At 34.8% G+C, this 16,479-nt stretch overlaps 1 protein-coding gene across 1 annotated transcript in view; it reads left to right on the plus strand.

Annotated features, from left to right (window-relative positions):
- The window catches only part of PAWR (pro-apoptotic WT1 regulator), a 108,375-nt gene that overhangs the window by 73,132 nt on the left and 18,764 nt on the right, over nucleotides 1-16,479 (plus strand). The window contains exon 4 of the mRNA XM_032393707.1: nucleotides 5,012-5,046. Within this exon, the coding sequence (XP_032249598.1) occupies nucleotides 5,012-5,046 (35 nt within the window). The remainder of the gene's footprint in view (nucleotides 1-5,011; nucleotides 5,047-16,479) is intronic.

Consider the following 16,479-nt stretch of genomic DNA (forward strand, 5'->3'; position numbering starts at 1 on the left):
ACCAATGTCATTCTTAACAGTTGTAGTTTTTGTAAGTGGTTTCAGTGGTACTGGTATATCTCCTACCTCCTGCCCCCATTTAGAATGCAGTTGTCAACTTTAACAGGTATAGTAATTATTGAGTTGTCATCCTTTGCTTGGAAGTCTTTGTTGCCACAGAAATACAGAGGTTTCTAGTTAACAAATCTGAGGTGAAGTTTATATTTGTATATTTAATGTGTAAAAACATCAAGCATTTCCTTCTTAAAATTATGAGACCCTTGCTGCACTATAGAGGTTGATTTTGCTTTTTCTCTCTAATATTTCTCATTCAAGAAATACCCAATTTTCTTTTTTTGGCAAGAGTTTAGAAATCACTTTAAACTCCATCTGTAAATGACCATTTTGAATGCACATGAGAAGCAGACTACCACTCCTCCCAATTTCTTCTAATGCTAGTTCTCATACTAACATAGCCTATCCAGTTTGGGGAACATTCCATTGTTTTTTTTTTTTTTTATTATGTTAATCACCATACATTACATCATTAGTTTTTGATGTAGTGTTCCGTGATTCATTGTTTGCGTATAACACCCAGTGCTCCATTCAGTACGTGCCCTCCTTAATACCCATCACCAGGCTAACCCATCCCCCCACCCCCCTCCCCTCTAGAACCCTCAGTTGGTTTCTCAGAGTCCATAGTGTCTCATGGTTTGTCTCCCCGTCAGATTTTCCCCCCTTCATTCTTCCCCTCCTGCTATCTTCTTCTTCTTCTTTTTTTTTTTTTTAACATATAATGTATTATTTGTTTCAGAGGTACAGGTCTGTGATTCATCAGTCTTAGACAATTCACAGCACTCACCATAGCACATACCCTCCCCAATATCTATCACCCCCCACCCCCCACCACTCCAGCAACCCTCAGTTTCTTGAGATTAAGAATTTCTCATATCAGTGAGGTCATATGATACATGTCTTTCTCTAATTGACTTATTTCACTCAGCACAATACCCTCCAGTTCCGTCGTTGCAAATGGCAAAATATTATTCTTTTTGATGGCTGCATAATATTCTATTGTGTATATATACCACGTCTTCTTTATCCATTCATCTGTCGATGGACATCTTGGCTCTTTCCACAGTTTGGCTATTGTGGACATTGCTGCTATAAACATCGGGGTGCACATACCCCTTCGGATCACTACATTTGTATCTTTGGGGTCAATACCCAGTAGTGCAATTGCTGGGTCGTATGGTAGCTTTATTTTCAACTTTTTGAGGAACCTCCATACTGTTTTCCAGAGTGGCTGCAGCAGCTTGCATTCCCACCAACAGTGTAGGAGGGGGAACATTCCATTGTTAAGGAATGTAATATGATTACTAGAATTACTGTGAAATAAGATTTAGTTACAAAATATGTAAACTAATAAAAGACCCTATATAAATCTACCAATAAAGAATAAGCTTAAGTCTCTTCTGTCTGCTTCAGAATCTTCACTATTGAAACAGTAGTTATATTGAAATAAGCCTAAATTCTAATTGTTTACACATCTTGGACATGAACATGGAATGATTTGATCAGAGTTCTTATTTTACCGATTTCTATACTAGCTATATAGAAAATAGTGTGTGAAACTTCATTGAGGTATGTTTTAAGTGACTAGTTGTTTTAAAAAAAAGCTGTGAGAAATACGGAAAACTGACGTTATATAACTTCCTTATTAGTATACTTAACTAGAAACTTCTCTCTTTTTTTTTTTTTTTTTTTAAGATTTTATTTATTTATTTGACAGAGAGACACAGCGAGAGAAAGAGCACAAGCAGGGGGAGTGGGAGAGGGAGAAGCAGGCTTCCCGCTGAGCAGGGAGCCCGATGTAGGGCTCGATCCCAGGACCCTGGGATCATGACCTGAGCCGAAGGCAGACGCTTAATGACTCAGCCACCCAGGCGCCCCTAGAAACTTCTCTTATACTGACTTTAAGTCATTTATAATTGTGTCAAAGTATAAAATTAGTATAATGCCACTATAGTTTAGTGTTGCTGAAAACAGCCTTCATTTCACATTTCTATAGTTGTTAAAATTCTGCTCTAAATCTGTATTAATCAAAGTTTTTACCGTATTTAGGAAAATGCCTAGTTAATCTTCGTAAATATGATTTATTGCAATGTTGTTCATATCATTTCAGTCAGTGACCAGTAACCCACAAATCAGTAAATCCAATAAAGGCTATTCTCATTTAGCAATTCTGCTTACTCCAGTTCAGTAAAATGTAGTCTGGGCAATCAAGCTGATGTCATGTTTTAAAATATTTCAGTTATAACCAAACTGAGAGAGAGTGTTGTTTTGGAACCTATGGCATTAACATTTTTTTCTAATTCATGTTTAGATGGACATCATTTAATGTTATGTCTTAGTTTTAGTTCATGTAGAGTAAGATTAGGGAAATTTATAAATGAAAACCTTTATAAAATGTTAGTTGAGTACTGTTTGTGAAAATTTAGGGGTAAAAGTTTCATATGAAATCATAATCATCTGCATTCAGTAAAATGTACTTTGGATAGACACAAGCTTAGTATTTCTTTCTGCTTTATCTAAATAACCAGTGATTAAACATTTTAATCTAGTTATTATGGTTTTAAAAATAACTTAAAGGCTAGATTTTACAAAGTATATTTTTTGTTGTTAATTATTAGAAATATTTTTGTAAACAGGCGATTTGTTTACATGTTTGATGTATAAAGTACAAAGATTCATCTGCCCCATCTTTAGGGACTGCCACTTTAATACAAGCTAATAAGAAACTCTTTAAGTTTACTTGCTAGGCTTTGTTACTCCCTTCTGTAAGAACAGCTGATGCCAAGGTGGGGAGAGTTAAAATGTCTTGAAACCAGCTGTCAAAGCATAACTTCCTCAGAGGTAATCTGTTAAGGGGTCAAGCCCATACATACGGACACTTCTAGTATCCTATCTGTCACCTGGTTACTTTCTGCAACTGGTTAATTCCAAAGTGGTACTTTTCTGTAGTGGCAGATTACTTAGGGAAGTTATTTCCATACATTGTCGATATATATTTATGGCATACTATTTGAGCTGGGGTTTGGGGGGAAAAGGAATCAAAGGTGGGAATCCCCATCTTCCAGAAAATAAGATATATGCCGGACATGAAAAATTGAGGTAAACTTTTATTTAAATAAGTAGGTTAGGCTGTTCTAATGGGAATATACTGACTTGGAATAATTGAGACAGATTTACTAAAATTCCACTTAGAAAAATTGGTAAAGATTTTTCTGTATCCCAGTTTAAAAAAAATCTTAGCTGCAAAATTTAAATTGTAAGCCTATTGTAAAGGAGTTGTGTAATTTTTTTACTCACTTATGTCCTTTAATCCCCACAATAATCCAGTAACATTGACATTGTTATTCCTATTTTAGAGATGAGAAAACTGAGACTAGTAGAAGTTAAATAACTTATCCATAGCTTCATAGCTACTGAAGCTTGTCTGGTTGAAACTTGGATCTAAATCTTAACTCTTAACCATATGGTTTGCTATACTGTTTCCTCTACATTGATTATGACCTTTATTGCACCATGCAATCAGCATTTGCTGTTTTAGTCTGGAATCTGGTCATCTTATTTATAAAGGGAGTGGATTCTCTGATTATAACATCAGACATTCTTTAACTGTAGAGTCTCTCTTGAATACTTTAAATGATAACTAGAAGAAAAGAATGATAAGTTTTTAAAAAGACTCATCATTTCATTTTGACTGATTTTATTAAAATGAAACTGCAAAAAATATTTGGAGAGCCTTGGCTGTTAAAAGATTGAACAGGGGTTGGGGCATCTGGGTGGCTCAGTCGGGTAGGTATCATGATCCTAGGGTCCTGGGATTAAGCCCTGCGTTGGGCTCCCTGCTCAGCAGGGAGCCTGCTTCTCCCTCTCCTCCCCGCTCCTGCTCTCTCTTGCTGTCTCTCTCTCTCTCAAATGAATAAATAAAATCTTAAAAAAAAAAAAGATTGAACAGGGATGCCTTAGTGGCTCAGTTGGTTAAGTGTGACTCTTGGTTTCGGTTCAGGTCATGATCAGGGTGGAGGGATCAAACCCTGTGCTGAGTCTGCTTGAGATTCTTTCCCCCTTCCTCCCCCTCCCCCTGTGCTCCTCTCCCTGCTCCCAGGTGCGCACTCTCTCTCTCTCTCTCAAATAAATAAATAAAATCTTAAAAAAAAAAAAAAGATTGAACAGAAAATTGCCTGGTAAATTGCAAGGTAATAATTTCCCCACCCCAGTGGTTAATGTTAACTTTCAGCAACCTTTCTTTTGGATAGCATACAATCAGCATAAAGAGTACTTTCTTACTTTTAATTTTTAGCTGTCTTTTAAAATAAGCATTAATCGGGGCGCCTGGGTGGCTCAGTTGGTTAAGCGACTGCCTTCGGCTCAGGTCATGATCCCGGAGTCCCGGGATCGAGTCCCACATCGGGCTCCCTGCTCGGCGGGGAGTCTGCTTCTCCCTCTAACCCTACCCCCTCTTGCGCTCTCTCTCTCACTCTCTCTCTCTCTCAAATAAATAAAAATAAAATCTTTAAAAAAAAAAATAAAAAAAAAATAAAATAAGCATTAATCATTATATGTATTTGGGGTGAATCTTTTTTTAATTGAGGGCATTAAAAAAAGCAGAAGGGAGAGATACATGTATATATATATTGTGTGTTTGATTCTAATTGTGTTTTTAAATGCTCATTGGCTTCCAAAAATGATTTAAGCTGATTGGTTGATGAATGATGCTTCCTTTTTCAATTTTCTGAGTTTTAAAAATCTTCTAAATTAGAAATATAATTTTAAAAAAGTGTTTTTGTCTGAGAAATCAGATGTAGAGTCTTATTTTGTTTGACCAGCACTGTCAATTTTTTAAAGCAATGATATTTGTTCCAAATTAGTTTCTTTCAAAGTTAAACATTATTAACTTTTATATAATGTGGAATTGTGTTCTTGTAAACACACCCAAACTGATGTCATTATTTTTGCTTTACAGGACCCATCTAGAACAGTTTCAGGCAGATATAAAAGGTAAGACTCCCTAAGTTTTAACTTACAACATATTACAAACATGACTGTAATATCTGTCTGACCGTGGCCTAACTAACTAGAACTGTTTCAAGCAGCTTGTTGAAAAACCAAAATAATCAACAATTGAGTAGGAAAGCGAAACTGTCTCAGGTGAACTTTGTATGTTTGCTATTGCTTCTGTTTTAATTTTCATTTCTGACTAATTTTGATTTAGGTATAATGAAACCTGTGATTCTTTTAAGTGTCTAACAGTTATACATTGCTTAATAATTTTTACTTAACATGAATAGCTTAAACTGGAAAGAATCTCTTTTCTTTTGCCAGAAATTATTACCAGTCAAATAGCTTTGATTTGGCTTATTTCCATGCCACATTCACAAACCGAAAACATTTTTATCATTAGTTTTTGGTTTGGGGATAAAGATAAATTTCAGTAACTTAATAAATGTATAAATATTTACTTATTAAATAGTAAACCTTGAGTTATAATTGACACTTTTCAGATTAGTGTTCTTTAAGTAGAATCAACAGGGAATAATTTTCTTATAAATACTCACCAAAAGCTTAGTTTACATTTCATTGTGTTAAATCAGGAAGAAGATTGGTTTTCCGTCATGTATGTTTCTCTTTTTAAGCTTTTCAGACCATTATTTTGCTTGGGACCTGTTCCTATACTGGTACTTTTTAAATTTTCATGACCTAGAGCATGTTTTGTTAATTTTCAGCTTTCAAAGATTTAGCCCTATTTAATACTGTTATAAAATAAACATTTTTTAAAGCTTCTAGTCATTATTCACTGACTTACAGCAACTCGTAGTTTGAATACTGTTTAAAAAGAAGAAAAATAACTAAAAAAATTAAACAAAATCTAGAATCTAATTTGAAATTATCAATTCCTTATCGAGAGGAATTTGTTAAATTGTACATCAGCAGTTCATTACTTTCATTAATCTGTCAGCACGTTGTAGCAGTGACTAGAGAATGGATGTTGTTGATGAGGGTGTCTGCCGACTGTTGGGCGTTTAAAAGGAAGACTGCCTAGAGAATAGAAATTTGGCCTCATATGTTAGAAAATGTTTCCAGTGTACCAAATAACTTTATGATATACTGTACACAGCTAGACAAACTCTTAAAAAGTCAATTGGAGGATACAAAACCCACAAAACTAGTTGTATGTGTGCTCTTATAAATTATGAATTAAATATTTAATTTTTTCTTACAAATATCAAGAATGTACTTTTTGAGCATTGAGTCTGTTAAACACTCTAGTTAGACTGTATTTAATCGAATCAACTCTTGTTTATCTAGAGCATCTCTTAGATATTGACTAATTTCCTTTTTAAAACATATTTAGAGGCACCTGGGTGGCTCAGTCGGTTAAGTGGCTGTCTTCGGCTCAGGTCATGATCCGGGAGTCCCAGGATCAAGCCCCACATTGGGCTCCCTGCTCAGAGGGGTGTCTGCTTCTCCCTCTCCCCCTCCCCCTGCTTGTGCTCTCTCTCGCAAATAAATAAAATCTTTTAAAAAAAAAATATTTAGAGACTATTTGGAGGTGGGAATTAATGAAATTCTTGCAACTCAAGATTTAGGAAAGATGAATCAGTATCATCTATTTGTAGGTGGTTTTGTTTTGTTTTTTTCAATGTGTGATTTTCTTAATATGCTTACTTGGTTAAGTTTATAGTACATTGGTTAAAATAAAGTTTTTTTAAAAAGGCAAGACAGGTTATTAGATGGGTGCTTGTAGATACCCTACTCAATGTGGTATCTAAATAAAACTGTCATACACTTAAAAAAAAAAGGCAAGACGTGACTTGCAAAGGGCAGGATTAACCTGGGTATATAATTTACCATTTTTATGTATGTATGTAATTAAGCCATCAGGAATGACTCTGATTAAAAAATATGGGAAGCAAGTTAAGACAAATAGTAAGTTTTATCATTCTCACATAGTAATTAACTGGTTCCTTTGTTTTCACAAATATATTTAATGCAGTATTAATTATTTTATTAAGTAATTATGGAGTCAGAAGTGCTTCTAAGTCCTCTCCCCCAACAATAATCCCATCAGGCAGCAGGACAGGTATCTTCTTTCCAAAGTGAGGAAAAAGGCTTTAGTTCAGTGAACCCTTTGTTATACCACATTCTCTCTGAGCAGAAATTAGTTAAGTTACAAGACAGGAAATATGACAAGGTTTTCGTTTTATTTTTTGTTTTAAAGATTTATTTGAGAGAGAGAGAGAGAGAGAGGGTGTGTGCCGCCAATGAGTGGGGGGGGAGGGGCAGAGGGAGAGGGAGAGAAGCAGACTCCCCACTGAGCTTGTCAAGGGGCTTGATCTCAAGGTCAGTTAGATCATAATCTTGACAGGAGCTGGAGCTGAAATTAAGAATCTGAAGCTTAACTGACTGAGCCACCCAGGCACTACAAGGTTTTGCTTTTATAAAGAGCATGGACATATCAGAATATGAATGTTAGAAAGAATAAACATTATCTTAGCTAAAACATAGGTGCAAAATCCTATTTCAAATCTGTAGTGTTTCATGTTATTATTGTACTTCTTTCTATAACTATAATGTGTGTACCTTCATCAGGACTTTTCTTCCCTTATAATTTTTTGCAGTTACTAAAAACAATCATGGTAGAATTTTTATACAATTTAAAAATTGTTTTCTTTTTTTTAAAGGCAGTCCTCACTATTGAAGATTTGAATTAGCAAGCCCACTCATAACCCTACCATCCAAGTTAGTCATTATTAACATTATTTTTATTTTTTACTTCCACTTTATTTTTTAGGCTTTTTTATTTGTATGACGGTGAGCATGATGGATGAATGATACTGCATTCTGGTTTGCTCCTTAGTTAATGTAACACGAGTGTCTTCAACTTTTAAGTTTTAAAGAGAATGGCTGATATCAACAGAGCAGTCTCTTTCGCCCTTTCAATGAAGTACAGCATAAATATAACAGAGACACTCATTATAACTGCTTTGGGGACCTATAATTTCTTTATGTTTTATTTATTTAAGTAATTTCTACACCCAACATGGGCCTGAGATCAAGAGTTGTATGCTATTCTGACTGAGCCAGCCAGGTGCTCCCCAATTCTTTATTAGGACAAAACGTGACTACAGTTCTTTTCCTTAAGAGCCAACATTCTCTTCCGGTCAGTTCTGCTATAATACATGTTTTTGGAAACTCAAATTTGTCCCAGTGGATATATTAGGGAACAATTTGACCATAACACAAATTTTGTGTTTGCTTATACACAATTTTGTTCATCAGAAACACTAGGTAAGGGGCGCCTGGGTGGCTCAGTCGTTAGGCGTCTGCCTTCGGCTCAGGTCATGATCCCAGGGTCCTGGGATCAAGCCCCACATTGGGCTCCCTACTCAGTGGGAGGCCTGCCTCTCCCTCTCCCACTGCCTGCTTGTGTTCCCTCTCTCACTGTGTCTCTGTTAAATAAATAAATAAAATCTTAAAAAAAAAAAAAAAAAGAAACACTCGGTAAACACGGAAAACTGTACCCAGATCAACTGAACCATGTAGGAAGACACAAAACACACACCTCAAACATCTACCAGCTGACTTTAGTGTGAACCACAGCCATTCATTCACATATGTGGTATCATAACTTCCCATTTGATTTCAGATAACTCTCCTTTTGGAAAAAAAAGAGGGATCACTTTTAAAAGATACTGTATCTTCAGATTATTAATTATTTTTTAAGATTTATTTATTTATTTATTTGACAGAGAGAGAGAGAGAGAGCGAGAGCAGGAACACAAGCAGGGGGAGTGGGAGAGGGTTCAGAAGCAGGCTTCCCGCCGAGCAGGGAGCCCGATGTGGGGCTCGATCCCAGGACCCTGGGACCATGACCTGAGCCGAAGGCAGATGCTTAACAACTGAGCCATCCAGGCGCCCCACTTCAGATTATTTCTATCTCAGATATTATCTCACATCTGTTGTTTTGAACTACCAAACAAAGAAGTTCAAACCTTTAGTTGTCACTTAATTCTTAGGATCTTCCATAGGAAATTACATAGAACCTATTTAAGTTTAGAAGGTGAATAATTTATTCAGAAAATTTTCATGCAAAGATGTAAGATGTTGCAGCTTTTTTCTAAATGGCACTTTCTTTATAACCATTGTTTTAAAACCAGTAGTTCTTGTTTGATTGCACATGTGTTTTGAGAACCACTGAGTCACAAGAAATTTCTTTGGTTTGCTGTTTAGGGATCAAACCAAAACAATCAGCCAAATTGTTTAAAGGTGAGAATTACAGACTAAAGACCAAATGTATCTTCCAGTAACTGAAGAGAAACCAGGGTTCTTGGACTATATGTGTTTTCTAAGGAAATATATTCCTTCTCAAAATGTCTTATTTTTGTATTAATATATTCTGTATTTTACCAAATGCTGTAAGGCAGACAATAGCTATATGTTCTAGCTGTGGTTTTTCTGGTTAATGGATATTACAAATGAATGTGAATATCAAAAAATGATAATTTAAAAGTAATTGAGATACTGGTACATTTTGTGGACCTAATGGTTCCCTTTTGGATCTGTGATTTTTTATCTATGCTGTAAATATTATTAGCTAAGATTTATATAGTATTTATTATGTACCATACACTATTCAAAGTACTTTCCTTATACATTAATTCAGTTAATTCTCCTGGTAGCCTTATGAGGGAGATGTTTTATTATCCCCATTTTACAAATGAACAAACTGAGGCACAGTGAAATTTAATGACTTGTGTGAGATCAGACATATTAATTGGTTGATCTTATCAACATATGTTGCTTTACCTCATGGTAATATTAATTTGTCTAGTATGGGTAGAATGTAGAGTGTTTGATTCAGAGTTTGATTTAGCTTATTTTGACTCCCAAGTAACTGGAAGTTACCAGTAACTGGATTTTTTTTGTTTAACATAGTTTTTTTGTTTTTGTTTTGCAAAGTAACTTCTCTTCACGTGGCTTTGGATTTCAGAGTTTGCTCAGCTATCTTTACTTTCATTCTGGCTACAGTATGGGAAAATAACTTTTGTTCTTATAATCTTCAAATCCAACAAGATCTAAGGTTATCTTTATAATCATGAAAGCGAAATTATATAATAACATTTGGTACATTATTTTTAAGTGCATTTTATGTATTATATTTCCTTGGAAATTAACCACTAATCTGAACTTGCTCTTCCATATTTAATCTCTGCTTTTAAGAGCTTTGAGAGGTACTTCAAATATCATAAAGTTTATCCTTTGAAAGTATACAATTCAGTGGTTGATAGTACTTAAACAGTGTTGTATAACCATTACCATTATCTAGTTCCAGAACTACCCCCACACCAAAAAAGGGGGAAACCCCATGCCTGTTAAATGGCCAGCCAGTCACCATTTTCCCTTCCCCTCAGCTTTAACAACCAGTACTCTGTTTTGTGTTTTTATAGATTTGAATATGCTGGGTAATGCATATAAATGAAATCATACAAGTATGTGGCCTTTTGGTCTGGCTTCTTTCATATAGCATAACATCTGCCAAGATTTATCTGTGTTGTAGCCTGCCTGGATAATACCACATTTTATTTAACCATTCATCATTTAATGGACATTTGGGGTGTTTCCACCTTTTGGCTCATAGGAATTATATTAGGATATGTAATATATAGTATGCTGTGAACATTCATGTGTAAATTTTTTTGGTTCCTATTTATTCTTAATATACAGAAATTTTTCATATTGCTTAGTTAAAAATTCTTCTGAAAAAAAATAGATGTTTTATGTCATATATGTTTTGAATAATTCTGAGGTACAAGGGTACTATGCTTGGTGTTTGGGAGACACATGTTAAGATAATAATGAAGAGTATAATTTTAGCTGTTCTTACCAAATGTAGTGACCATCTGGAAGAATGTTTTCTGGATTTGTCAGGTAGTGAAATTTAGCAACCAGCTATATTTGATGAGATAACTGTCATATTTGATCTCTTTAGGATAATTTACTATATGTAATATACCAGAAATGAGCATGTATGATAGCCCCTAACTGGAAAAGCTTAAATTTCTAACAATGAGGTAGGTTATAAGCTATAACATATTAGTATAGTATAAATAATTATAATGCAGATGTTAAACTGAACCTGTAGAAAACAGTTACATAGGATCATTATTACCTATTTATGTTAAATGGGGAAAGGGGGGCATACTACAGACAGAATGATACAAAACAAAGTATCATAATACCAAGTGTTCATAACTTGAAATCTACTAAAATTATATGTAATAGAATATAATGTTTATTAATGAATGAATAAATAAATAATTATTGTTTCTTCAGATTTTCAAAGGGAGCTGTGATCCAAAAAAGTTAAGAACTACTATGTTGTAAAATGTATCGGCAGTTATCTCTGGGTTGGTGGGATTACTGGAGATAAGTGATTTACATGTTTTGTTTCCTACAGTTAATACATATCAATTTGAGTAGAGTCTGAGAGTTTTTGATTTTGATCTTTAGTTGTTGCTCTGTGTGTGTGTGTGTGTGTGTGTGTGTGTGTGTGTGTGTGTGTGTAAAGGAAGAAAGGGAAGACCTACACAGAGTTAAGGGGCTGTTTTGAGGAAGGAGTGGGAGTAATGGTGGGAGAGAATAAGATAGCAAAACATGTTAAAAATATGGAGGGCAATCATGTACTTGTTGGTTATTAAGGATTTCATAGTTTATCCAATACTGCTAAATATTTGATATCCATTCTAAAAGTGGGATTTTACGCATGAGTCTCGTATTTCTTCTGATTGCTAAGCCTTAAAATACCTATTTTAGTGGAAAATTCCTCTAGCTATAATCTTATAATGCTGTGCCAATCTTGTTCTCATGATAGTTTTAGAATAACAGTGTTTTATTCCCCAACGTAACACCTCCTAGTCTTTCCACAGAAGATGTGAAAATTCCCGGAGGGGGAAAACCTTCCAGTAAATGAAGTATTTATCTTTGAAGACACTTTATTCTTTTCCCTTTTCTGAACATTATAGTTAATATCTTTAATAGCTAAGGGCAGAGGGGATTCTTTTTGGAATTGTATTAGTTAGAGCTTTAGGTTAACATTCCTAGTAGAATATTACAAACTTTTTAGAGTTAATGAAACAGGCTTTTATTTTGTATATTTTGCACTGTACATGTCTGTGTCCCTCAAAATAGGTTGAAAACATTTCTGTTTTTAAAATAAACAAGAGCTAAATTTGGCAAGAGATCAAGTAACTATTATTCACAATTTTGACAGTATTCCTTATAAACCTAATACATAATGGGGATAAAGCACTGATTTTTTTTAGTAATAATTATTCCTTGTTTTGAATTTGTATAATAGTATCATTTATGTAGTGACAAGCCTAATATGAAGGATTTCAGAAATTGTTAATGGGTTAAATTTTCTGAAATACTGTCCTAAGCTTCTGCATCAAGCAAATACAAAGCTGTTAAGGGGTATCCATATTTCTAGGTTTTTATGTTTGTGGTTGTCAGCATTGTAATTTCTACATGAATAATGTTGTGGTTGATGCAGATAATTGGATTTTTTAAGTGGAAAGCTTTTTAAAAATTATTTCAATGCCCTTCTATAATATGATATGGCTTCAGTGATACCCTACTCTCTTGATTTCCACTCTACCATTTTGCTGCTATTTTCCAGTCTTATTTGTAGTTTTTCCTTTCCTGTACTTGTTTTTTATGTGTTGGTATTACTCAGCTGTCTGTCTTCAGCTTTATTCTCTTTTTGTTCTGTGTATTTGTACCGGAAATTTTCTTTACTTCTTTGACTTCTGGTATTGCCTATACATATAGCAATGACTGCCAAGTCATTCACTCTGTATCTGTATAACCAATAACTTTTAAATACCTACTTACAGATATCGCAGAAGTATCTCAAACTCAGCATGTTGAAAAGTAAACTTGTAAAACCTGGTGGATTTCAGCAGTTGGCATCAAGATCTACTTTTGCTCAAGCCAGAAATCTGGACATTGTTTATGACCCTTCTTCTTCTTCTTTTTTTTTTTTTTCCACTACCTCATCTACATTCAGGCATTCATCAAGACTATTGAGTTTATATCTCCTGCATATCACCAGTGCCAATACACCAATCAAGGACATCACCATCTCTTACATATTATTGTGATAGCCTCCATACTGGCCTCCCAGCTTCCAGTTTTGTTTATCTTTCATGCATTTATTTAAATGATTTTTTCACTTTCCTTACTTTAATGGCTTCCTGTGACCTTTAAATTAAGTCTAAACTAGTCTCCAAGGTGGGGTGATACACAAGATAATGTTAGTAAGCAAGAAGAAAATCTTTTTTAATCTCAGGTCATGACCTCAGGGTTGTAGGATTGAGCCCCGTGTGGGGCTCTGCACTCAGTGGAGAGTCTGCTTCCCCTCTCTCCCTCCACTCGTGTGCGCACACATTCTCTCTTTTCTCTCAAGTAAATAAATCTTTAAAAAAAAATAAGTACAAAGGTGATCACATGGTTGTTCAGCTGGCAAAATATACAAAATCAGATCTGTTCTTATATGCTTATTTGGGAGTTTGAAGCGAAAGGTTTTAAAAATTGAAATTCTTATTTTATGTCTTTTTGCTATGATAGCCGTTTAAGATCAAATTTGCAAACTGATCTTAGAACTAGCTCTTTGAATCTCTGTATCACAGTGTTAAAGTAAGACCCTAAGAAGTAATGAAACATATTCAACTATACTTTCATTAAAAATATTATAGTCAGTTTTTAGGAAAACAAAAAATTTTGTATCATAAATAATTAAAACATAAATTTTAAATTCTTTTCATCCCTTTATGTTCTATTTTTTGTGATACAGATGATAATATTTTAATAGGATGATTATATTGTAAATCATATTTTATATATTACATACATGTATTATATATTACATATTACATATATTAACTATATTATATATAATAATGTATATAGTATATGTAAATATATGATTTATATAATATGATTATAAATCATTATAAAAATAGTAGACAAAGATACATACCAACATGGTTATGTAATAAAGTTTGGAGACCAGTTCAGATTCTTCCATAAAATAGCTTTCAGGTTTCCTGCCTGCTTTTCAAGGATTATATCTTACCATGCCTATATTTACGTTTCATGCCTTAGTCATATTGGACTTTTCTCTTTCTTAAATGGGCCACATACCCTTTGTTTGTAGATATTTGTACATTCTATTCTTCTTTTAAGTCTGAGTTTAAATATTATCTAGCATGCATAGTGCTACTCAAAGTATGGTCCTTCAGTTGTTAACAACCCCTGACAAGATGAGAACAGAACTTGACAGTAAACACTTAGAAGCTTAAATTGCATTTTGATATTGTCATCCTCACATCCAAGTGCATGATCAGTGTTCCCTTTCTGAATAGGATATTAACTAGTTCAAGTGCCATGATGCTTGTGTGATTTTTTTTTTTAACTCAACTTTTTTAGAGCTGTTTAAAATTAACAGCAAAATTGAGGGGAAGGTACAGAGATTTCCAGTATATCTCCTGCCTCCCCTCACTCATAGCCTCCTGCATTTTCAGTATTCCCCATCAGAGAGGCACAGTTGTTAAAACTGATAAACTTCCATATGGCATCATAATCACCCAAAGTGCATAGTTTACATTATGGTTCACTCTTAGTATTGTACATTCTATGGTTTGGACAAATGAAAGACACGTATTCATCATTATGGCATACAGAGTATTTTCCCTGCTCTGAAAGTCGTCTGTACTCCATCTGTTTATCCTTCTCTGTGTTATCTCTCCCCCTACCCCTTGGAAACTACTGATCTTTACTTTCACCATAGTTTTGCCTTTTCCACAGTGTCATATAATTGAAATCATACAGTATATATAGTCTATTCATATTGGCTTCTGTCACTTAGTAATATGCATTTTAGCTTCTTTTTAGCACTGGATAATATCCCATTGTCTGCATATACCACAGTTTATTTGTCCATTGATCTATGAAAGGATATTGTGATTGCTTCTAAATTTTGGCAATTAGGAATAAAGCTGTTGTAATCATCCCTGTGCAGATTTTTGTGTAGACATAATTTTCTTCAGGTAAATATCAAGAAGCATGATTGATGGAGCGTATGGTTAAAAGTATATTTAGTTTTATAAGAAGCTACCAAACTGTCTTCCAGAGTGGTTGTGCCATTTTACCTTCAGGCTAGCAGTTCTATATCTTCCGTAGCATTTGGGATTCTCATTGTTTCTGATTTTAGCCATTCTAATGGGTGTGCATTATTTTAATTTGCATTTCCCTGATGACATGATATGGAACATCTTTTCATATGCTAATTTTTCATTTGTATATCTTCTTTGACAGGTGTCTGTTAAGGTCTTCGGCCTATTTTTTATTTTATTTAAAGATTTTATTTATTTATTTGACAGAGAAATAGAAAGCACAAGTAGGCAGAGAGGCAGGCAGAGAGAGAGGGAGAAGCAGACTCCCCACTGAGCAGGGAGCCTGATGTGGGGCTCGATCCCAGGACCCTGGGATCATGACCTGAGCCCAAGGCAGCCGCTTAACTGACTGAGCCACCCAGGTGCTCCCTGGTCTTTGGCCTGTTTTTTAATAGGATTGTTTATTGTTGAGTTTTAAGAGTTCTTTGTACATTTTGGGTAATAGTTCTTTGTCAGGTGTGTCTTTTATAAGTATTTTCTCTTAGTGTGGCTTGTCTTCCCATTTTTTTTTTAAAGATTTTATTTATTTATCTGACAGAGAGAGTGGGGGGCAGGGAGAGCACAAGCAGGGGGAGTGGCAGGCAGAGGGAGAGAGAGAAGCAGGCAGAAGGAGAGGGAGAAGCAGACTCCCTGCTGAGCAGAAAGCCAGACATGGGGCTTGATTCCAGGACCCTGGGATCATGACCTGAACCAAAGGCAGATGCTTAACCAACTGAGCCACCCAGGCACCCCCTTCGCATTTGCTTAACATTGTCCTTTACAGAGTAGAAATTTTTAATTTTAATGAAGTCCAGCTGTCGATTATTTCTTTCATAGATTATGCCTTTGGTGTTGAGTCTAAAAAGTCATTGTCATAACCAGGGTTTTCTAGGTTTTCTCCTATGTTGGTTATCTTCTAAGAGTTTTATAGTTTTCCATTTTCCATTTAGGTCTGTTACCCATTTTGAGTTAATTTTTGTGAAGGGTTTAAGGTCTTTGTCTTAATTTTTCATTTTTTACATGTGGATGTTCAGTTGTTCTAGCACCATTTGTTGAAAAGACTATCTTTTATCTTTGCTCCATTGTATTGCCTTTGCTCCCCTGTCAAAGATCAGTTGTGGGTTATTTATGTGAGTTTATGTCTGGGCTCCCTATCCGTTCTATTGTTCTATTTGTTTATTCTTTCAACAGTACCACACTGTCTTGGTTACTGTAG

The sequence above is a fragment of the Phoca vitulina genome, unplaced genomic scaffold (assembly GCF_004348235.1).
Source record: "Phoca vitulina isolate PV1807 unplaced genomic scaffold, GSC_HSeal_1.0 scaffold76, whole genome shotgun sequence".
Lineage (NCBI taxonomy): Eukaryota > Metazoa > Chordata > Mammalia > Carnivora > Phocidae > Phoca > Phoca vitulina.